We start from the raw sequence: 24,605 nt of genomic DNA on the forward strand, positions 1-24,605 counted from the left end.
CTTTAGTGTAGCACCACAACATGCAATTTGCTCCTCTTTAACCCGACTTGTACCTTTGAAACCATCCCTTGGGACAGTACAGCAGGTTATTTATATTGTGCAAGTGACAGAGAGGCCCAGGTTCATGGTTAATAGCAGCAGAGTGGCGTGGAGTGATGTATGGTTATGGCCAATTAGATCGGCTGGAGGCAGATTTATGACCGAGACAGCTATTTCTCCTCCCCTGTCTCTGTCTCACACACACACATTTTGCAAACCCCCACACCGCGCCGTTTCATCCTCTGTGGCTGTGTTTCATTCACTCACCTCCCTGCTCTGCTGCAGGTTCTCTAATTTCTTCTCTTTCTAATTCTTTCACATTCCCTTTTATGCGATGCACCGTCATCCTGCGTCATTTACGGGCAAGAGACATACATTTGACAGAAAGATTAGGCAATAATAAGTCTTGTACGTTACAAAACCGAAACTGACATGCCTGCAAATGCAAGTACTTGTCATACACACAAACACACGTACACACAGGAGAACTAAAATATCTAAAAGCTCCAGTAAGTGGTACACAGCAATGACATCCTCAGGTTTTTGTGTTTGCTGTGGCAGGCAGTGGGTGAATGTATAACTGTCTTTTATGTTTGAGTGACTGCTTATCTCTTGGGAAAAGCACCTGGTTTTGACTCACTGGTGTGTGTCACGGGGCTGAACATTTCCTTATCTTCCTGCATTCCACAACTACACGTATTTCACATCCAAACGCTGCTCAGTATGTCCTGCATGGTTTTCTCTATATATGGTTTTTTCCCCTTTTTTCATGCATTTTTTTTTAAATGACTGTATGTTTAACTGCATATTTTTGTATATAGATGTGTGTGTGTGTGTTTTCTTGGAGAATCCAGGCTTTTAGACTCCATGTAAATATGCAGGGTTGTAGCTGATATGACACTGTAAACCTGTCTGCAAAACATGCTAGTTATTTCCTCCTCCTCTTCTTGTGTACTTAGCCTTTGTGGGCCTATTTAAAGCCGTCCTGTAACATTTATTCCTGTACTATATCTGGCTTAAAGGTCACTTGTGCTTCGGATTGGGTCTCATTTACTGTGATTTAAGCAAATTTGGTAATTCAAATTACCATCGCTTTCCATTGCTTATTTACATTCAAATTAACGTTTTTGATCAGCTATAGCTTGAGTGATCATCATGAAACACATATTTAATGTTGAAAAATACAGGTTGGCAGTGTCAAGTGACTCCCTTCATTAGGAAATAGCACCAGTGCTTCCATTTATCCAATCCAGGAATAATGAGCGATGCCATTGATACTCAGGTTTGGACTGCTCCATACTTTATTTCCATGGCAATGTTATTAAAATTTGATGTCGTCCATGTTAGATGTACCTATTGAATACGAGTGCTGTGATAGCCCAAGAGGTGCCCTTTCTATTTATTCTAATTCCATGATAGCACAGTTACTGAGCTGTTGCCCTGTCTGCACTCAGCTATAGATGTCTGGCTGCCAGTGGGCTTATCTCCTCTGGAACATTATTTATTCCATTGTAGTGTTGGCTTTATTAAATGGCTACATTATTACTGATGGATGGCAGACTGATTGCTAAGAGCAAGCGACCAGATAAGGAAAAAGAAAGCGAGACAGAGTGTGTGTTGGAGTGTGTGTTAGTGCAGGCTATGTTTGAGAGAAAGGGAGTGTGTGGGTGTGTGTTAGAGAAAGAGAAGGAGCAAAATTCTATGCAATGTATTGAGGTCATGCTGCTCCAGAAAGTCAAATGAATTAGTAGGCACCTCCAGGAAATTACACTGTGATATGTGTGTGTGTGTGCACATGCATGCGCTTGCATGATGCATCATGTCTGTCTAAATGTCCCTCTGCTTGTCCCTTTGGGGTTCTTAATGAACAGACATGCTCTGCCAATTGAGGTCAAGGTCATGGCTGTGATTAGTGCCAGACATGAGCATCATTCTGCTCTCTGATGGGAGGCAACAAGCATGCACCACCGCTGCCAGCTCCATTATCTGCCTGTGGAGACATATTTGTCCTTGTACGTATACCCATGTTGAACACATTGGCACGTTGCCATGAACTTGGCTTATTGGCCGTGACTATTGTTTGATTACAATCAGATGTTGCTTGATTGCCATTTCCACTTTGTTAATTGAGGAACAATCACCTGTTTGTTGCCTGCCATCATGTCACTGTTGTAGGAAACTATTCATGGCAATATTCAGAAATAACAAGGAATGTTTACCCAACCTTTTGCCAGGCCCCTATAGACCCTCTAGACCCCCAGCTGTGACCCTTTCTGCATTGTAAATTTCCATTCAGTACAGCAGACTACCCATGTTGAGACAGAATAAACCCTCATGAAGTTCCACATGGCTTTTTCCTTGAGATTTTAACTATAGTCATCATCAGAGGATGGCAGAAATTTAGTTGTCATGCTATTGGATCTGTTGACATGTGAACTGTTATGATTTTGATCCATGAAAGTGTACTCTTCACCTTTCAAACAGTAGTTTTGTTAAAGCCATTGCCTGGCTCCAGGGATAGTTTGTGGTGATTCGGCTTTATTAACTTCATTTGAGAATATGCACCAACATAAACAAATCTATAATAGACTTAAAATGAGATTTTGACACAGGGCCACTCTGAGACTGGGACCCAGCCTAGTTTATAGTGTACTTTTATTGTGCCAGTTCCCCATCAAACTTGAATTTCAACTACCAGTGAATGTCATTTTTTGGGAGCCTGTGGGTTGAAGACCACCATGAGGAGTTCAAATCATCAGTATTATGTGTAAGAATCTCACAACCTGAGGAACAGTTTAAACTATGATTGTAAAAATATTACAATAAATCAAAAATATATGGGAGGGATAAAGAAGAAAGAAGATACGATAAACAGAAACTTCCAGGCCAAATAAATACATGAATCCTAGACAGAAAAAAAATGTTATATCATCATATCATTATAAAACTAAGGGTACTTAGCGTAGCGTACTCCACAGCGCGAGCTCGGCACATCGCTCTGATCCGCACATCACCTGTGCGTGTTGCTGCTGGCTGGCCGCGCGCGCTCACTCTCGCGCTCTCCCCGTTCCCCATCTCGCGCACCTCCGCTCCATCCACCTCTTTGCCCGCACTCCGAGCGATGACCGAAGACAAGCCAAGGAGCAACGGTGCGGGAATGTAAGTGAAAGATGTACGAATGATGAGAGGACCGTCTGGCAGACGGACAGGAGAACCGCTGTCGCAGAGGACGAGGAGGAGGAGGAGGAGGAGAAGGGACGGAGGAGAGGGAGAAGCCACATCTGCTGCGACTTCGGGGATTTCTCTCCGGCAAAGTGGGGAGGAAAAGGGGAGACGCCGCCTTCTTCGGATGCCAAAATCCACCGTGTGTGAGAGGAATGATTAATATGCGTCGGGATTACCGTGCTGGACTAACATGTCGATTTTGGCCGTTTGGCATTTTTCTGTTTCGCAATTTCGTCAGTTCAGGTAACGTCTGGTTTCACAGAGTTGCGGCGCGAGTCCGCTGTATGTAAGCTAGCGGCTGAAAACGGCTCAAAAAACACTTGTTAAGTGTTTTCTGTTTTTATATGTTTTATTTGAAGCATCCCTTAGACAGTGTTTGACCTCCCAGGGAGCAGGCTGGATTTGTTTTGGGGGTAAAGGAGGCGATACCCCCACCTCATCCTCCCCTTACATAAATGTTTGCGTGCCGTTAGTGCTCTCGTTCTCGGTCGACCCCCCCACCCCCTCCGCTCCCTCTGAAAAGGTTGCTGAGTCTCACACGCAGTCAGACGCATCTCATATGCACACATAGACACAAGCGGACCTGGACATTTTCTCACGCGCACGCACGCACGCACACACATCTCATATGCATACATAATTAGACAGACCTTACCCCCCTCACCCACCCAACCTCCTCTCACCCCCCACTATCTGATGACTCCCCGGCGCAGAGGTGGACGTGGTACGGAACCGACTGTAGCATCATCACCATCCTCAACGCTACCACTGTCATCATCATCATCATCTTCCTCGCCACCACCATGTCCTCGTCGTCGCGCAAGATCTCCTCCGAGTCGTTCAGCAGCTCGGTGGGCTCGGACTGCGGGCTCGAGAGCCCCGGGGGAGACGGAGGGGACGGCGGTTTGGAGACGGCGGAGGAGAGCCGAGGCTGCCCCTTCTCCTCCTTCCCCTCCTCCCACAGAGCGGCGCTCTGGAACGGCCGCAGCCACGCCGAGAGGTCGGCGTGCCCGGCGGGCGAGGAGCAGCAAGGACCCCACAAGAGGGTCACCAGGAGGAGACGGGTGAACCTGGACTCGCTGGGGGAGAGCCTGAGGCGACTGACCTCACCCATGGTAGGCCTCCAGTGTGTGACTTCTAGAAATACCATGAAATATTCCAATATAAAGTTGTACTGCCATATTCAAAAAGACATACTCTTCTACTTTAATGTTCAGCAGGGGATTAGCCAATGTTAGACTGCCGATTGGTCAAATCTCACGTAATCCCGTGCTATATAGCCTAACCACATTTACAGTTTTGCCAAATATTTGTAGAGCATTCCTCTAAAATCTGTTCAAATGTAGCGAGTCTAGTTTGTTTGTTATGTGGAGTGCAATTAGAGCTGGGCATTATTGACCAAATCATTGAATGCTGGTCTCCAGAAGATAGTTATTTTACTGAGAAACAGTCAATACCATGGCAGCCAGAGGCGTTTATTCCATTCCACACAGCTGTCTCCAAAGTTCAGAGGGAGCTCGGCCTTCAGCAGTCAACCTATTCCAGCGTAGTACCATTTTCCAAAATCCCAGACATTTTTGCTCATATCATAATGTGATGTGTGCCGTGCTGTCTATGAAAAAAAGCCCCTTTTCATCCTTCACTTGCGATAGCCTGAATCATCTGCCAGATTATATAATAAATATGTTGTGTGTGTGTGTGTGTGAGAGAGAGAGAGAGAGAGAGAGAGAGAGAGAGAGAGAGAGAGAGAGGTACCCATGCTCTGTGTGTGTAGATGTAATGATGTGAGGAGTGTGACGAATGGGCTTGTTTCTGTGTGTCTCGGCTCTATCTGTGTCTCACTTGTATTACAGGCTGTAATGTAATAAAGCAGTTATTAGAACTGAGCACAATTGTGATGGATGGCGTGTGATTAGGGCATTTGCTGTTGCATAGTCTTTAGTGATGGTACATCAGTTTGGGATTTGATTGCATCTCCTGTAATGTGGTCCCTGTTGTGTAGTTGGGCAACAATAATTATACCAATAATTAGACAGATGTCGAAGATGTGCACAAAACAGAAATGCCTTCTGTGTGAAGACTTTAGCTTTCATGTGAATAAATCACATCGTCACAAAGGCAGCTACATCGTCAAGTGATGCCAAGTTGTAAACTGTAAAACTGAACAAGACACCTGACAATCACCATCTCTTAGTAATTCATACTGTTTTCTATTTTCCTTTTCATGAAGCAGTTGGTAGCTTTCCAAAGAGGTCAAGCAGCCTGTCCTCAAAGTTTGTTATAAACAGCAAAATGTGCATCTGCCGTAGGAAATGCGGCACGATAGTGTGTTCAAATTAAAAAGTGATGTAATCTAAATTGACCAGCAGCTCAAACTAATGTTTTTCAACCTTGACGTTATGTGATCTGACCTAGTTTAGTCTAGCCTGTAGAATCTAAGAGCATTTTTTACAGATTTTTTACGACATGCTTGGTGTGTTTACTCCTGAGAAACATCTCTCATTGGCTTGCTCAATGTTAAACTTTTTTCATCCCTCAGTTGTAAACATGCATTGTCCACAGTTTCATGCAGAGTCAGCTGTGAGAGGCCGTTCTGGTTTTGTCCAAATAACCAAAACAAGAGGTGAAAGTGGCTGAAATCACAGAGCTGCAAAGATGGTGCTGATTCTCCTCGTCACCTGTAAACAGTTTAAATCACTGTGATTCAGTGTTGGTGTAGAAATGATTGCATAATTCACTTTTAATGTGTATTTGTAGTCTTGTTCAAAGAAAAGCAACAGCTACACACAGCTATGATCCATGAGATGACAAGAATAATAAAGCCATAAAACTGAAGTGATCCACAGTCAATCTACAGTCACATCGTGTCTGAGTCTACATAATCGTCACAGTGTCACTGGCAGAGGTGGACATGGGTAGATGGATTAATAATAGATGGAATGATAAACAGTTTATGTGCTGTAGTCGTTGCTTCCAGTCTAGGAATTTCGACCTCAAATGGGTCCCAGGTCAGTTTATGTTGGTTACCCGCATGGTAAGAGCTCTGCTGTGTTGTCATTGTACTACATGAGGTCGTGGGAATAGGTTTCTCCAAACTGCTCAGACCCTGTGGTCCCGTTCCTGGGAGAAATAGATGTTGCAGAGAAGTCTAAATAGGAGAGTAGCGATTGTCAGGCTGCTGTTTTTTCGCTGCCCAGGCACAACCTTGCAAAATACTGAAATTCAACAGCGCAGCTAAAAATCTGATGGTGGTGTATGCTGGAGAGGACCACTGAGAGCCAGCCTCAGCTCTCAGCCGAGACCTGATCCTTAATAGATCTGTGAAAAAATAGGGCAGGGGGAACACTTAAAGACAAGGTGTGTGTAACACTCAATGAAGATCACATCCAGCATTTATATGTGGTACTGACTCTGTGTGTGTGTGTGTGTGTGTGTGTGTGTGTGTGTGTGTGTGTGTGTGTGTTTGTGTGTGTGTGTGTGTGTGTGTGTGTGTGTGTGTGTGTGTGTTTGTGTGAAAATGCAGTTACAAGCATCTATTGGGCATTGATGGAGCCTTTTTTAACATGTAAATATGTAAGGGTCATTGTGCTTTGGTCACAGGGAAAGAGTAAATGTCCAGGCTCATTTTTCAGTGTCTGAAGGGTGTGTGGTTTTGTGTGTGTGTGTGTGTGTGTGTTAGGCTGGATTGTAGAGCAGCTTAAACTCTCTCTGCCAAACAGCCAGACACTGGAAATACTCTAAATCCACTTTCAAAATACATTAATATTGCGCCCTCATCAAAATGTTTAATTGCTGCAGTTAGTGGGAACATACAGTAGCAAATTAGCCAATAAACACATACACAGCACTCACTCACTCACTAAACAACACACAGTTTATTATCTTTTTTGTTCTGTCTCTCACACACACACACACACACACACACCACTCACGCAGACAGTGGCTTCGTGCAGTGGCAGTGTCTGTTGTTGACTGCAATGGACCGTGACAGAGAGAACAGAGCATGCTCTCTGTGGTTGTCTTCACCCTGACCACCCCGACCCAGAAGCAACAACGCACACACACACTTACATGTGTGCAAACATTCATTTTCTGTCTCCCTCTCTCTCTCCCTCTCTCAGTTTCGTGTATACACATGGAAGGTGGCCATTAGCTTAGTGACCCATGGCACTGATCAAAAGGCCTCGAGTGTTGGCCACAAATATGAAAAGTGTGAGACAAGTGTGTGAGTGTGCTAACGTGTGTGTATATGTGTGTATTAGAAATCTTTGGTCTTCCCTGTCAGGAAGTGGTTTTATGAAGGAGTAGATCTACCTTGCCTTTAGCTGAATACACAGTTTGGTTGTTGTCCTGCATGGCTTGGATGAGTTTACCCATTGGAGTTGGCTGTTTGTGGACTTTCCTCAAATACTTTTTCCCGCCAGAGAAGAATATTCAGTCATCACTCCGCTGACTGTTATTCTACTCCCAAAAAATCTCAGAAACTCAACTCAATATAACAAAGATTATGATAAAATAGTTTGCTTGTCTGTAACTACGCATAGTGGTGATGATATAAAAATCCCCACAATTTGATCTCCAGGATATCATCAGTGCAGATCATGAAAAACATTTCAGGATACAAATGTTTTGAAATAACTCTGCTAGTTTTTTTTTTATAAATCAAATCAATTTGTTGTGAGACTTTCATGCTTTTAAAGATTTTTTTTTCAGCATTCATGCCTTTACTGGACCGTTGATAGTGATGCTGAGACAAGGAACTGGGGGAGAGAGACGATATGACAGAACACAGGCAGAATCAAGCAGTGGACTTTGTTGTTATGTGGCATGCGCTGCAATCATTCAGCTTCCAGGGCGCTGGGTCACGCTTTTAAAATGTTGACTTGAAAAGGAGCCGCCTTTGTAACACACTAGTATTTTGAATGCAGTAAGAAGTGCAGCAGAATATATAGATGTACACGACTAACAGGCTTGTGAGTAACCAAGGTTCAAGGTTGGCATCAGTTTACTGAAAGGCTTATAACTTGCATGTTTCCCTCCTTATTGATTTTAGAGTACCGTCCCCATGGCCAGAATTTACTTGTGTAATTAAAGTGGAACTGTGCTTCTGCAAAGATACACATAAACATCTCTGTGAACCAACACAGTGACGGGGGTTATAGATAACCGTAAGTCACAGAGGCTTGCAGAGGAGTCGATGCTGCACATCAGGCAAGTTCACTGCTTGATTCCTGTTTGTATCCGAGCAACCCCTGTGCAAAGCACAATTTCAGCTTCATAGTGACAAATAGCACCCCGAAATGTTTAGGTCAGGGGAAAATATTCACCCCTGCCATGTACGATGCAGTGGTTGCAGTACACCGCTGACACCGCACCGCTTCAGTAATTGCTGTGCTCAGAGACAGCCTGAAAAATCCTGATATAAAGCAGATTGCAACAGAATTGTTTTCTTTCTACCTGCTTTATTACTTGCCTCCTCCCCAACAGAGAGGTCTGATGCGTCTCATGCTGGGATTTATCTGGCGGGGTCTCATCTGGTGCATGAGTTTCTATTTCCTTTAGTAGCGGTGGCAGCTTTCCAACTGTGCTAAAGCACCAGTACCCACTGCTCTGTGGCCATAGACCACACCAGTTCACGATAATGGAAATTTGGAGGAGGAATATGCAATAAAAGGAGGCAAGGAAGAGCTGGTCTGTTGCACTGTATGTGCATGTGTTTATGTCAGAGGGAATCAATCACGCAGACACAGGAAAGGCAGGCTGACATACAATAGAGCAGAGTATGACTGAAGCTCCCAGAGAAAGAAAGCAATGCGGAGCAACAGAGCAAGAGGAATGGAGTGAGTATTGGTGAGGTTCTGCTCCCCTCCTAAGGTAAAGAAACAGAGCAAACAAAAGAGACAGTGCTTTGGATAAAGAAGACAGAGAACTAGAGACAGAGATGTGTGAGATAAAGGAGGACAGTGTGTATCAGAGTGTGTCTTAAAGGAGAGAGAAACCTGAAATTCTGTGGGACGTTCTTTCTTTTTAATGTGTTTTGTTTTAATCTTCCCATACATGCCATTTCTCATCTCCATGCTCCATCATCATAGCCAGGATTGCACACAGTAATAATATTGTAAAGTCTTCAGTTACATTCAATTTATTGCCATAATTCTGTTTCACCATGTTATGTTTATATTGTCCTCATCAGTTCGTCCCTGTGTAGATGCTGCACCCTGACAACCAGGCAATCTAACATTGGTCCACTAGCTGTTGTATTACTCATGTTGTGTGGAAATAAATGTGTTTACACATCAATCTGTCACATTGTGGGGACTCGCCTTACTTGTGGGGACAAAATGCAAGTCCCTATAATGTAAATCATTAAGTTTTATGGTGAAGACTAAGGTTAAGGTTAGGGTTATGTAAGTAGTGGTAATGGTTATGAATGTAAGTCTATGTAATGTCCCCAGAAGTGATGAAACCCTAACCTAATGTCTATGTGCGTGTGCGACCGAGTGCGATTAATGTGTGATGGGGTATGCAATTGTGTGTACAGTAAACATGCCAGCCATTGTGACAGTGCAGACTAATGATGATGTATGTGTACAGTACGTTTGCTCATGTGTGTGGCTGATAACGGTGCTTGGTCATGTTGTAGAATCTTGTGTGCACACACTATAATGTGCATGTCCCGTGGTAAATGAGTAGCTGAATCAAGGATGCAGCGAGAGGATATTGTCCAGAGAAAATGCCGTTTCTGTTCTGCACAAGCGCGCACACACATGCTGTAGACATTCACACAACATGCGAGAGGGGTGAAGAGGTGGCAGGGACCAAAAGCACGTTTTCCTCTCACAGATTGTGAAAATGTGCTGCGCTGGGTATTTTTCTCTGCGATCAGGTCTGCGCAGTTGCTTGTCCATCTTGCTCCTGTTGTTGCTAAGGCTCGCTGTAGCTAAAAGTGAAATTATTTTTACATCAGCAGGCGTTGTTTCAAGTGGCTGTGACTGCTGCAGTACTCTCAGTGTTGGGAGGATATGGACATAAATGCAGCATGAAGAAAAAAACGAGCCGGCACGGAGAACAGAAGCTCCAAATGTTTGTGAGACTTTGTCCATTTGGTTAGCTACAATAAGACGTCTCGCCCTTATTCAACCTGATAATGAACAAACTGTATTCACCTTTTAAAACACCTGCCAGCTGACACACATGTAGATTTGTTCTCTGACTGCGCACACGCTGTCTCTCTCATTTCTCACTGCCTCATGTTTATGCTCTACAACCCCACAACTCACTTGTCTCTTGTTCCCTCTCTCTCTTTACACACAAACACACACACACACAGTCACTCCTGTAGCCGTCCGGAGTGGGCGGAGGCCTCAGAATGACCTCTCCAGCTGGCACACTGTGTTCTAGTATTGTCACTACAGCCTTGCATGTGAGCCGTTTCACAGATAATCACATTGGACCCGCCTTCTCGAGCCTAGGCCGTCAGTAACGTGAAATATGCCAGCTTCGCACAAACACACACACACACGGGCCATCCAAGAGCGTATTATGGTCAACTTGAAATAAGCAGATATTTACAGACATCAATGAATCGATGAGGTCAGACATTAAATATGTTGTCTTTGAAATGGGCTTGTACTCAGGTTGTAATATTTGCGCCTGTGTTTTTCCTACTGTGGCATGTCAAAATGTGAAAAAGGTGTCAGGCAACAGTAACACATCAGGTCATACTCTGACTGGGTTGTTGGTCTGCTCAGATGGTCCAGGAGTGCATGAAGTGATTGATATTGAGAATTGAACCAATTGCATAAATGCACACACACAAATCCACATTTTGCTTGTCTGATATTTTTGCTTCCTCTTGCAGACACAGACTGTTCAGGAGGCTCTACAGCGAACTCTACAATTCTACAGACAGCAGGAGATCAGGTGAGATGTCTTCCTCTCTTGCCGGTTCTCTTTCTGGTTCCAGTCCTTCACACTCACTTGCCGTCTACCTGATGTCCTGTCATAGTGTCCCTATCACTCATGTTCCCCCTTTGCCTTTATTTCGTCTGTCTGTCACACATGTACATACGCACACTTGTTTCTTCTCTTGTCTCTGTGAGCCTTTCACTGTCTCTGCTCCCCCTCATTCTCCCTGCCTCCGTGTCTTTTTCGGTCACACAGACACACACACACGCACACACACACACACACACACACACACACACACACACACACACACACACACACACACACACACACACACACACAAAGACACATTCCTTCACCTCTGCCTCTCTCTCTCTGTCCCTCCCTGTCAAAACCGTAAAACTCAGTAGAGAGGATTCAGCCAGGCACAACACGTGCTCGCATTGCCCATGAAGCACAAACTGCATACAAATCTGGACACTGGATTTTGATCTCTCTGGATTTTTCTTTTTCTTTGTCTCTCCTGTCCAGCCTTCTTCACACCTTGGCCTTCTGTTTCACCCCTAATTTTTATCTCTGCTTGAATCAAAGGAGCTGGCCCCTGGTTTACTTTAAGGAATTCGTATGTTGACACATATTAGTCCGTTCTGTGGTGAAGGTATTTTTCTGCGACCTTCAGAATTTGAGTTTTTGTTTCACTTGTCTCTGTGTGTTTCTTGGGGTTTCAGTGGTTAAACGACTGAGCATTTGCCAAAAGTAATACTTCATACCAGGGATGTGCGAATATAAACCTTTTCTAGTATGATTATCTTGCCCAGAGGCAATACGCAGTAATTTTTTATCTGAAAAAAAAAAAAAAAATCAACCTGAAAGCAAAAGATATTTCTTCTGTTTGACTGTACATGCAATTGTGGTGGAAAGGACCATCACATGTTCCTCCCTTATTACTGTACCATTATTGAAGTGACCTTGAGCACATTTCCCTCAATGACCAACAAATATGAACCTATGCAGGCTAAATGGCATTGAATGGATTTTTTTGTGGAGCTCACCTCATCGAAAAATTGCTTTTGAAAATCTTTGCAGCAATGCGTCTTTCCAGAAACAAACCCAGAATAACCCGAAACAGTCGAGTTTTTAAGGGTTCTACCTTCCTTTGAAGAAATAGTCCTAAAGAACTGGTGACATCATCGTTTGTCATGAAGTATTATACTGTAGTTCGATCGCTTGTGGCACAACAGACACCAAAAACAAGACAAGAAAAACCATCCATGTTTCATCTTGAGGGGATGAGATGAAGCTTCATCCTGTTATTAGCTTATTAGCGCTTCTTATTAGCGCTTCTTATTTGCTGATCTCTTAATCATGGCTTATCCTGTGTGTTTGGTGTGTCTCTCTGACAGGTGTCAGGAAGTTGGCAGTGAAGACCGGCGAAGAGAAAAGAGAGAGGATAAATGCCCATTTCTAGAAAATTCTGGCTCAGAGGAAGATGTCCTACAAATCCTTCAATACATGGCCACCATACTGGGTAAGTATGTGAATTAAAGTAAGATGTGTGTGCATTATTGTGTATTTCACATATAGAAAAGGAGGGCAGGGAGGGAGGGGCTTTATACATGTGTCTGTATGGTCTCTGTGGTATATGAGTTGACGTGGTTATGAGTGTGTATGCAGTCAGTAAATAGTCTGCACCCCTTTCTTTCTGGCCGTATTATTTTTATGTTGTTGCTGAGGATCGATTGTGCCGCACTGTGCTGTGTTATTTTTAATACGGGCCAAGACACACGTAGGCACTGCTTCTCTCCTTTCCCCCCTATGCATGTCACTCAGTATCAGTATTGTTTATGTGTGTGTGGACAGTCAAATGAAGCCATACCCCAGAGACTAGACACCTAAAACACATTGTAGGCACTTTTAATAAAAAAGGGAAATACAGTATCATGGCCTAGGTAGTGCACATACAGACACAAATACACTATTTACACATTCAAAAACACACACGGACTCACGCACACACTGTATGACTCACGCTTGAGGGTTACATTGTCTCTATGGCCTAACATGAAAAAACACACACACATAAACACACGGTGTCCTGGTGAGTCACTCAGTACAGCTTTGTCCTCCCTCTGTACCATCTAGGATCTCTTCCTGCCTCTTTCTACAGTCTTTTTACTCCCTCCAGTCCTTCTCTGTCCTGTTGTTCTGTTGTGCAGAGCTACCACCACTGTATGCATTAACTGTACACTTCGACTGCTATTGTTAACTCCTCTGTCCTTCGGTCCTCTGTCTTTCTATCACCGTCACTCTGCTTTTCAGCTTTTTGCCTCGGCTCTCTCTTTGTCTCCTCCTGTCTTTGCCTGCAAATCATCCTCTCTTCTCTCCATCTCTTTCAGCCTCCCTTGTGTGTTTTTATTATCTCCTTTGCCCTCCTCAGTCTCTCTGAGTTTATCAGTTTACCCATCCATTTTATGCCACTTATCTGGGTGTGGGTCGTGGTAACAGCAGGCTAAGCAAGTAGCCTAGATCTCCTTCTCCCTGGCCGCATCCTCCAGCTCTTCCTGGGGGATCCAGGGGTGCTCCCTGGCCAGATGGGATGTATAATCCCTGCAGCATGCTCTGGATCTGCCCAGGGTTCTCCTCCCTGTTGGATGTACCTGGAATACATGCACAGGGAGGCATCCAGGAGGCCTCACTGCCAATGAGGGTGTCCCAAATCACCTCAACAGACTCTTTTCAGTTAGAATGAGCAGTGGCTCCACTCTAGGCTCCTTCTGGATGATCCGATCTGACTGTCAATATCATGCTCCCACTTGACCTCTCTCACCTGTGTGTATCCCCCCTCTCAGTGCTATGGCCCTGATTTGATTTCATGAGTTCAGATTTGAACTGGCACAATGCACAGCATGTGTCTTTGAGCTGGTGAAGTGACTGTTTTGAGGCACAGTGAGGTTTTCACAGTGTTTGGCACTGTAGTCGCTGCAGTCACTGCGCCTGCACTCCTGCAGTGCTGCCCTGGTCACAGAAATACCAGCATTTTTTCTCTAGATTTGTGAATATCAGGGTCAATTTCCCATGTGTAGGCACCATGTCAATTTAAGTTGCAAACAGACATTTAAACATATATTATCTGTCGATTAAAACTAATTTAAAGGTGTTTTTAACAAGTGTGTCTTAAGAGCTAGTATCAGTTCTTAGTACATTGTTGGCAGTTTTCTCTCTTGCACAGTTTTGGATTGTTATGACTTTGTTCTCTTCTGTGGTGTCAGGTTTTATTTATATTAAATGTCGATTTTCATTTTACCATAATCCTTTAATCCTGTTTTTTCTCAGTAATTGTTTAGTCAGTATGCATGTGACATGATTATTTTATCTCATCAATAGTCATTATTTAGCAAGGCTTTGATGTTTGATTACTTTAACACTGATCTTCTGTGGTTAACATGCTTAAAGTTATTTTTGTGGGATTGTAATCATGGCTACAGCATGCCGTGGTGCAGACATACATTTACATGTAAAAGGAGGCTGTAACAGGAAATTATCACACACGCTGAGGGGACAGAGTGTTCAAGTGCAAATTTCTGCATTGAGTCTGCAGAATGCTTAATGACACGTCTCCTCAGTCATATTACTAATATCCATATGTAAGTTATTGGTCAGTATAGGTATTTGATTGTGTGCATGTGGGCAGGTTAGGTGTATTTTCATGTATCACTGTTATGATACTGATAATTTGCATGTATCCTCAGAGGAGTGCAATCCTGCATTTCTGACATTGGTGTTTTGCATCCTCTGTCTGCTAGGAGTACCATTCTGTGAGCTGCGAGAGCATTTTGGAGAGGAGTTCTTTGGCCTTTGCTTTGAAGAAAATGAGCGAGTCCTTCGGGCAGTAGGCGGCAACCTCCAGGATTTCTTCAATGGCTTTGACGCCATTTTGGAACACATTCGCACCTCCACAGGGCGCCGTGCCTCATCTGAGAGCCCCTCCTTCCAGTGCAAGGATCCCCACGAGGAGGAGAAAGGGAGAAGAAAATTGGACAAAGTTGGAGAGCGAGGAGAAAGGGATGGAAGAGGGAAGGTGTTGCTTCTTCATTGTTTCAACCCTGCGCCTGTTGTTGGATTGGTCATGCCAGGGTTGATTCGAGCTGTTGCCAGGCGGATCTTTCATTCGGAAGTTGAGGTGGAAGAAGTGCCACCTCTAACTCCCTTATTGCCCAATGAAGATACAGAACACACAGACGGTGACTCTGCAACCCCCACCCCGACTGCGTCCCCCACTGCCTCACCCTCTTCATCCCCGTCCCCTCCCTCTCCTTTCCCAACCTCTGTTCCTACAGTTTGCTTGTCCTTCCAAATCCAGGAGACATGCCCTCCTTCCCTCTCCTCCTTCCCAAATGCTGCCTCGGTGAGCACTAAACGGCCCCCCCTGTCACTCTCCACCAACCCCAGTGATTTGCGCATTGGCCTGGCCACGTTTTGCCGTGCCTTTCCATTTCACCTCGTCCTGGGGCCTCGCATGGAGCTACTGCAGCTTGGAGAAGGATTGAGGAGACAGGCTCGCATTGACCCTCACCGGAGCCTCTCATTCAGGGACTGTTTTGAGATTGTCTCACCCAAGATGGAGCCTTCGTTCCAGGGCATCCTCCTGAGGCTTGCATCCCCGTTTACCATCCGTACCAGACCTGATACCACGCAGGCTGGCACCAAGGAGAAGGTAAAGATGTCATAACAAATCACACTGTTTCTCAAATCCTACTATTCACCCCATGTTTTAGAGAATTATGCAGTAATAACAACTGCTTGGTAGACTGAAATCCAGTTTCAAACAAATCCGCTGAGGAGACCAAAACTAGTAATTATTTTATCCTAGAAATAAGTATTGAGTGTGTTGCCACAGACAGACATAGCTTAAATTTTCATACTATAGACCTCCACTGTCATCCAGAAATGATAAGTGTCTGAGATTGGTGTATTCAGTTCTTCCATTCAGTTCATGGTGTAAAATTTGGGCGTACCATCTTCAAAAAAGTCATGAAAAATCGGATTATTGATGGCACTCGTCTATGCTAAATACCATTCAACCACATGTTGCACCACACCCAAGGCCAAGCCTGTGATGTTTTTGCTTGGGAGGAATGAGGTTTGAATTGGTTCCAATTTGCCAGAAACAATTAATCAATAGGAGTTGTATGCTATATCCAGTTCTTTATTGATTGGATGGTCTCCGCAGGCTGTCAGTGTCAGCACCGAACACTCTGATGCTAAACAGGACTGACAGAAGAGACTGATCAGTCCAGCCGCACACAGTGTGTGTGTGTGTGTGTGTGTGTGTGTGTGTGTGTGTGTGTGTGTTTGTGTGTGTGTTTGTGTGTGTGTGTTTGTGTAAAGATGGGGGATTTTGGGATTTGATCTACCACATGCTCATAGTTTTGGTAACAATTCATCCTTAATGCACGGCACAGTTACTGTTTCCTTTCAGAGAGCTACTTTGCTTGTCACATACGTTTTAAACAGCTGTGCCAGTTCACAATGGTGTGTGACAAATATGGCTTACCGAATGCAGAGATGGCTTCTCCAAATAGAGAAATAATATTATTTTATGTATCCCACAGGGTGGCAAGAGGTGAATAAACAGCACCACAGATCTGCAGCCAAAGGCAGATGGCGTGGTTAAAAGTCCTGTTATCTCATGTTTTCCTTCCTTGTCATAGCGCTGTTTGCACTAGTCTTTGCCCTGGCACGTAAATAGAACCCACAGACAGCTAGCATACTCAAACCAGTTAAAATACATTTCTAAATAAATCTGGGACAATTTGTATTAGAGGATTATGTAAAGTGATTTGTTTAATTTGTTGCAACATGATTGGAGTGTACTGCTGCTTCATTTTAATTCAGCTCATATCAGTGACGTCGAGAATGTTTTATGTACAAAGGATTGCAGAGTGTAGCACATCATCATGCCCTCTATGATTATTTAGGTCTGCAAATAGTGATTATTTAGTCCATAGAATGTGACAAATATTGAAAATGTCTTCAGATGTGTTGTTTTATTCATTAACAATCCAAAACCCAAAGATGTTCTGTTTGTTATCATGCAGTGCAAAGAAAAGCATTGAATTCTCACGAATATTTAAAAATAGTTTAACGACTAATTGACTAATCATTGCAGCTATCCTATTATTATACTTTCGTGACATTTTGAAAGATGTCATTGCCCGTGGTTCCTGTTAATATAATTCAAAGTATAGTAATTACTTCACAACTTGTGAACTTGGAGCAATGAGAACATTTCTATTTGAGTGAACTCCACGAACGTGAATCATTCATATGAGCTGCTCCTCTCATGAAAGTTGTTTGCACTGCTATGTACTGGAATAGTACTGATTGATAGTATGTCACATTTGTGTACACAGAGCTCTAATTGGGTGATTTTTTCGTCTTTCTTTGGCCAGTAATCCAATCTCAGGGTTTCAGTGCATTCATTTGAACAGATGACAACAAACCACTTAGGCTCACAGATTCTCCACATGCATGCAGATGCACATAATAACATACTACAATGCCCACATTCCTCATACCTTCAGGAGTAGCAGCAGGATTCGCCTCCTTCACAGTTAGACCTCGAGTGCCACTACAGTTCAGTTCCTCTCTAGCTTTCATCTACTCTCTGTCAGTATCTCTAAATTCTCTATCATTCTCTCCGCATCTCTGCTGCCTATCAATTTCCTTTTTTTTTCTCTCACATCGTTCCTGTTTCTCTTCTCACATTTTTCCCAGCTCTGTCATTTTCCCACAATCAGACAGATTTAAAAAGGGTTTATAGCTGTCAAAAATGGAAAAGCGGCAACAATTGCTTAAAAAAAAAAAAGCTTTCTCTGTCATGAGCCTTCCCCTTTCTCCTGTTTTTACTCTCAATTAGCCGCTTTTTCTGTTTCACCTTGTTTGACTGTCCGAATTGCATTTGATGTTAGTTGCACAGATCGGATCAGTCGCAAATATTTATGTTACTGTACCTGATAGTCAGCTTTTACAGGTTATGATGGAAAAGTATCTGAGTTTGTCAGTTGGACATTGTTTAAATACTGACAGGAAGTTCAGTCGCAGGATTGTATTTGAGTTCAGGGCCCGCTGAAGTATCGGGATCTAGTTGTGTATGTGTCGTACTGCCTTTTCCGTTCCCTCTTGTGTGTGTGTGTGTTGCTGCTGATCAGAAGCTTGCACTGCTGAAGTTTAACTTAGACGCTGCCTCCAAGCTCCAAACACTATCAACTAGACACTTGAAAGATTTTTGTTTCTGTATGTTTGCTTCTCTGTATTTCTGCGATATGAATGTTGTGTCACCTGGGCAGAGGAGCAGAACAAAGAGAGAGAGAAAGAGAAGGATGGGCTGACATTTTCACCAGAAAGGGCAGCGAGAGAAGGCGACAGGCCAAGGTAAAGAGGCCACAAAAGAGCACTCCTCTGCACTGCACTGTGTGTGTGTGTGTGTGTGTGTGTGTGTGTGTGTGTGTGTGTGTGTGTGTGTGTGTTTGAGTGGCCTGTAGTGGATTTTCAGTTTGACTTATTTCCTGTCTTTGCCCAGGGACATGGGCTGTGTAAGAGACGTCCAAAGACCTACTGAAAAGGTCAAATTACATCTCTCTCTGTCTGCTTAGTGTGAGGACTGTGGTCAGCACACAGGGGAGTGTTCACAGGTTGCACCGTCAAAAGCTCTCCTCTTTCTGGTGTATCGTCTCGCTCATTGCGTTTGCCCTCACGCCACCATTTTCTACGGTATATCCTTAATGTGAATCCCTCTCTCTCAGTCTTGCTGTCTCCATCGAACAGAAGTGGAACGAGTTTTAGCATAATGCATCGCAGATAAAAAAAAAAAAGATGCATCTGACAGTAAATGCATGCAAAATCATGTTTCATCAAGACATGCTTAAGTGATTGATTTGATTTAATCTCTTTATACACGAGGTAACATTCATGTGGAATTTAGCCGACTTGATGTATAACAATGGAAAACATAAATGTTGATGCTCTTTGTTTGGGCTGAGCTGTGGACGTAGATGTACTTGGATGCTTGTTTTTTTTTTCCTTTCTCTTAAAAATAACAGGATGAATAAGACAGAGATCCGTGAATCACAACACCTACCTCCACAGTAGTGATGCCATTGCTGTAAATAGCCAAAAGTTCCCAGACTCTTTGGGTCATAGAGTCAAATTCTGGTTAGGATTAGTCAGTGTGGTTTTTTTTATGGTGCGCAAAATATGTGTGGATGTTAGATGTTAGAACAAAAATATTGCAGGAGCTGGAGCCTCAACTTTGTCTTTAGCTGATTTTGAGCAGTTGTTGACAAAACGGCATGTTTTGAGTATTCAGGTACTAATCCCTCTCTTTTCTATGACATTTCCACCCCATGAAACAGTCAAATTAAAAAGGCAGCATGAGGATTAGTGAAGGCCAGGGAGCACTTGCTTGAGGAACCATCAGGACGTTCAAACTGCAATGTCATACTTGTTACTTACCAAATGCGACCGTGCTACGTTTGTAAGAGTGGCTGAGCGAGCTTTGTGTTTGCATGCGTGCACCTGCGTGTCTGAGTACAAAGAGAATCTTGACATTAGCACCACCTTTGATCTGTTTCTAGATAAATCACTGCCGTGATGGTTTGTTTGTTCGGTGGAGAGTGCTTTGAAAATCACTGCCCTCTCTGTCTCTGTTGATAGATTTACAAAACAGGGTGAATGAAAATATAAGGGAGGAAGAAAAAGAGGCATGAGACGAGGAGAAAACACCAAACATGACACATTTTTAGTCTGGTTGTTGAAACAAAGATGTAGTAACTGGGACATAACGGATCAGTTTTGACTAAATATTTAAGAACAACGCATGTCTTTCTCTGTTATGGCTTTTTCAAAATTCTAACAACTGTTTGTTTCTGCACTATGTGTTGTCTTTAGATCCTTATCAACAATACATGTGAATTAAAGGCAGTATGAGCAATAGTGAGTCATGTAGATGAGTCTCTTAGTTTTGCTCAACATCAAGTTTTTTTTCTCTCTGAAACCTAAATTTAAGCACAGCACTGAGCATTTCCAGTGACCTTTAAATTCCCCGGAGCTTTCCATCAGCCTGGTGAAGAGCGTAAAACCAAGAAGGAGCGCGTCTGGTGGTTACAAGTTCTTGATGCTGCAAACATTAAACTGACTTGACGAAACTGCTTCATCACCCCGCCTGCTCGGTTCAACAGCACCGTCAGCCTTGCTGCTCACTCAATGTGCCTGCTGTAGCACCCGTGGCTAGCATTGATCCCAGTACTGTTAGCTTAGCTGATGTCGGGCTGTGCATGAATCTCATGTCTTCATATTTAGGGAGGACAATTAGTATAACATGTTTTTAATGGCAGATCTTGATCTGAATGTCTGTTCATTCACTCTACATGAAAGGGTTTAACAAGACTGGTTACCTGTAACCATTTAAACATTGTCAAAGTTATTTTTTTCCATTGCTAACAAAGATTTAGCGATGTAGCCCATATCAACCCCCGATTCAAGTATAAAATGAATTTACCTCACAGGTGTGATTTTTTTCAGGAATATAAAGCCTGTGCTGCCGACTCTTCTTTCATCTGAAACAACAAGGCACAAGGTTGTAATGTTTATCTCGGCTGCGTGGTGTGTGTGTGAGTGTGTGCGCCTGTGGTTGTGTACATGTTTCAGTGTGAGAATGGGATGTAAGAGTACTGCATAATATAGCCAGGGTCTGACAAGATAAGAGCATTGCAGCATTGTGTGTATGTGTGTGTGTGTGTGTGTGTGTGTGTGTGTGTGTGTGTGTGTGTGTGTGCGCGTGTGTGTGTGTGTGTGCGTGTGCGTGAGGTGAGAGAGGCTGACTCATTGACTTTTGCTGCTCAGTGCTTGTTCATGCAAATGAGATCCCGTTGACATGTCAGAGTCTGCTCACAAAAAACAATCCATCCGCTGTCCGTTCTACCTCGTGTTATCCTCCTCTCCATCTTTCTCTCTCGTACCTGGTTTTCATTTTCAAGCGCAGCGTGTCTCGTTCTCTCCGTGTTCTCTCCCTCGTCTCCTTGCCCCCCCCCCTCCCGATCTTTCTGCCTTGATTTCCACCACTGGCCCTTTCAGCTGTTTTTTTTTTTCTCCTTTCCTCTCCCTTCTCTCCTTTTCATCCACCTTCAGCTCCCTGTTACCTATGGCGAGAGCAAAGTGAATCTGTACATTTTGATCATTCTTAATACATAAAACCTCAATCATGCATAAGCAGAAAATACGCAAACATAGTATTACAGTAGTAGTAACATAGAGTCAGATGGGAGAAGGACAGTTCTCACCGATAAGTCATGAAGCTTCAGGACAGCAATCAGTAATGCTGATATATATAAAATGTAATAAAACATTTGGCACAGAATTCCTGACAAATCACAGAATTGTGAGCTCAGTATGATGGTTTTATTTTTACTGAACGAGCCACCCATACAAGCTGTTTTATGTCTTCTTATGTATTATATAAACATTCATAGTTGGTCTGTGAAGGATTCTCAGAGTTACGAGTGCAGAACTACCTTGAAAAAATGTTCTTCTTTGTAATTTCCTTCTGATGACAGTGGAGTCACCTTGAACAGGGACTCAGTGTGGATTTGTAACAACGTGCTACAAAGAAGAATCACTACTGTACATACTGTACTAGGACACAACATACTGGCCTCAAGCTACAGTTTGCTGTGTTCTTATCTGCTTGTATAAAAATACATTTTACATGTCTTCTCCTTTCTACCCCCCTAAACTTCAGTCTTGCCTTCTTGTTCTACTGTTTTAATGCATTTTACTGTCTCATTGTACACGTCCAGCTATTTCTCATAATATCACCCCATTTTTTCCCTTTACACTCACTTTCTCTGTCTCCTATCTGTCCTGCCCTTCCCCCTCTTTCTGTATTTCTTTCTTTCCTAACCACTATGTTCATTTTTGCCCTTCCTTCTTCCTTCGTTCACTCACCTCCTCTGTCTCTGTGCTGTGATGACAGAGATGCAGGCAGAAGGAGAGTATTGAGTTAAACAGCAATGCACAACTAGGCCAACACAACTGCCTCCAGGGATGTGTGTGTGTGTGTGTGTGTGTGTGTGTGTGTGTGTGTGTGTGTATGTGTGTGCGTGTGTTTGTGTGCGTGTGTGTGTGTGTGTGGCCATATATGTGTGTATCTGTGCATCAGTGTGTGTGTGAGTTTGGGACAGAGTAAGACAGAAGATAAGAGTGACAAAGGAACAGAGACAGTAAGGCGGTGAGACAGTGGTATAATTATACTTGCGGTACACAAGTTCGAGGGAAATTTCAACCTTTATTGTGTAACAAGGAAAAGAAGTTAAAGAAAAACAAAATAGCACAACATTAAAACAACTGTGAGCATTCACAGCGGCCGTCTTGCAGTCCTTGTGGAAGGTCGTGCCGGTCCTGCAGGATGGCTTGATGAAGTTGCAGGCCACTGGCAGGGTCCGCCTCCTGATGCTGCGATGCAGGGGAACCCATATTTGAGCATTACAGTGCACACAGGGAACTGTCTGGGCTTCACAATGAAGTGATGTTAGCTTTTTTTTTTAAGGTAGACCTGATGAGATATTGTTCAAACTGGTGCCAAGTAAAAGTGCACCTTGCAATTTTTCAATTTCAATGCAATTCAGCTGTTCATATCAGTGCAGCATATGGCATTGGTAGATTATTCATAAAAATAGCAACAGACTTTTTATAATCTGTGCATAATGTACACATTCATAGTTTATTTTTAATGTTTTATCCTGTGTTCTTTTTATCTTATCTGTCCTTCTATGTCACTGTTTTTGCCTATTTTTTTAACACTTTGCTGGTTGTAACATCCTATTTTCCCCAGCATGGGAGCAAGAAAGTTTTATCTTGTGTTATCTTATACTAGCTGAATCACACCAAGGTGTGTTTCAGAGGATGGGTGTGTCTGCAACTCAGACCCTGTGGGTCGTCGGCTACATATGTGTTTAAATGTTTGCATGTGAGTTTATATGTATGTATGTCAGTGTTTCTGAGAAACAGACAGTCAGAGGCAGCATGTGTGTCTCCCTGTTTGGTGTATTCAGTGTGTGTGTAGATGTAGACTGTATGTATTATGCAGACCAAGGAGAGCCTTGTGCTATAAATAAAACAGGGCTGCAGTGTGCTCACTGGCGGAATAATCTATCTGACACTATGGAGAAAGAGAGAGAGAGGAGTAATGGAAGAGACAGAGAGAAGAGCACAGAGAGAGAGAGAGAGAGAGAGAGAGAGAGAGAGAGAGCGAGAGAGAGAGAGAGAGAGAGAGAGAGAGAGAGAGAGAGAGGCAGGAATGAAAGACTAAGATGGTGAGAGAAGCGAAAGGAGAAACTAAAGAAAAGGAAGGAACAGGGGCAAGGAGTGAGTGGGAGAGAGAGAAATCGTGTCATGGGAGAAGGAGAAGAGTGGTTTATCCACAGGGCCTCTAGTGGAGGTAGTTAGCGAAGAGTCATATTCAGAAGGGCAGTAATGTCTTTCTTCAACATTTCCTTTGGTAATCAGTCAACCATGTCCATTTTAATCTCTCTTTTAAAGAGTTTGTACTCCTCACACCTGTGTCAAGGACGTTCAGGAGGTCCTGCACATCCACTATTTGTCATCATGTGTGAGTCCTTGTGAGCAAAATGTCAAGAAGACACACATATATATATACACATATATATATGTGTATATATATATATATATATATACACACATCATGTGTGATAAAAGGTCAAGTATTTATTATTTAAAGATATATGGATGGGCTATGTGGGTCAAACCAGTGACATTATAATGATGACAGGATTGTCTCCTTAATAGCTTAACCCAGTTTTTGCAGGCTTTTTCCATACAGGTCAGCATGCATTACGCATTAGACCTGGCTTCGCTAAATGGAATTCAAAGTGTTTACTAAATCACAGTAATCTGCTGTTATGAAATAAGAATCTGTGTTGTATGTATGTATGTAACATTGTGTGTGTTTGTTTGTGCGTGTGTGTCTGTGTGCATGCACACGTGTCCTCATGCAGGTGTGTAAGCACAGAACTGAATGTTTGTATTCATTGTGTTTGTTATTTGTTTGAATGTATGCATGTTTTTGTAGAATATTAATTGAATGCAGTAGAGATTACAAATATGATCTCAGGCCTATCATGTATTTTGAGCATGTGCATAATCTACCAGTGAGGATCATGTGTAGCACTTCATTCTAATATCTGTAATGTACATTATATATTTTCACTTTTGAGTATGTCACTATGAAAATGACTGTAGCTATTTACGTTTTTTCCCTCCCAAAAATAGCACAGTGCAGGATATACAAATCCTTTCTAAAAAGGATGTTAAAAGAAAAAAGCAACATATGAGCATTGAAGGAAAAAAAGCTTTAT

General features: G+C 43.1%; 1 protein-coding gene across 1 annotated transcript in view; it reads left to right on the top strand.

The window, feature by feature from the left end:
- The first annotated feature begins 3,136 nt into the window (after window positions 1-3,136).
- Window positions 3,137-24,605, top strand: part of gucy1a2 (guanylate cyclase 1, soluble, alpha 2) — a 35,881-nt gene continuing 14,412 nt past the window's right edge. Inside the window, exons 1-4 of the mRNA XM_076734511.1 lie at window positions 3,137-4,379; window positions 11,126-11,187; window positions 12,576-12,700; window positions 14,976-15,886. Coding sequence (XP_076590626.1) covers window positions 4,068-4,379; window positions 11,126-11,187; window positions 12,576-12,700; window positions 14,976-15,886 — 1,410 coding nt within the window. The 5' untranslated portion in view covers window positions 3,137-4,067. The remainder of the gene's footprint in view (window positions 4,380-11,125; window positions 11,188-12,575; window positions 12,701-14,975; window positions 15,887-24,605) is intronic.

The sequence above is a fragment of the Chaetodon auriga genome, chromosome 7, assembly GCF_051107435.1.
Source record: "Chaetodon auriga isolate fChaAug3 chromosome 7, fChaAug3.hap1, whole genome shotgun sequence".
Classification (NCBI taxonomy): domain Eukaryota; kingdom Metazoa; phylum Chordata; class Actinopteri; order Chaetodontiformes; family Chaetodontidae; genus Chaetodon; species Chaetodon auriga.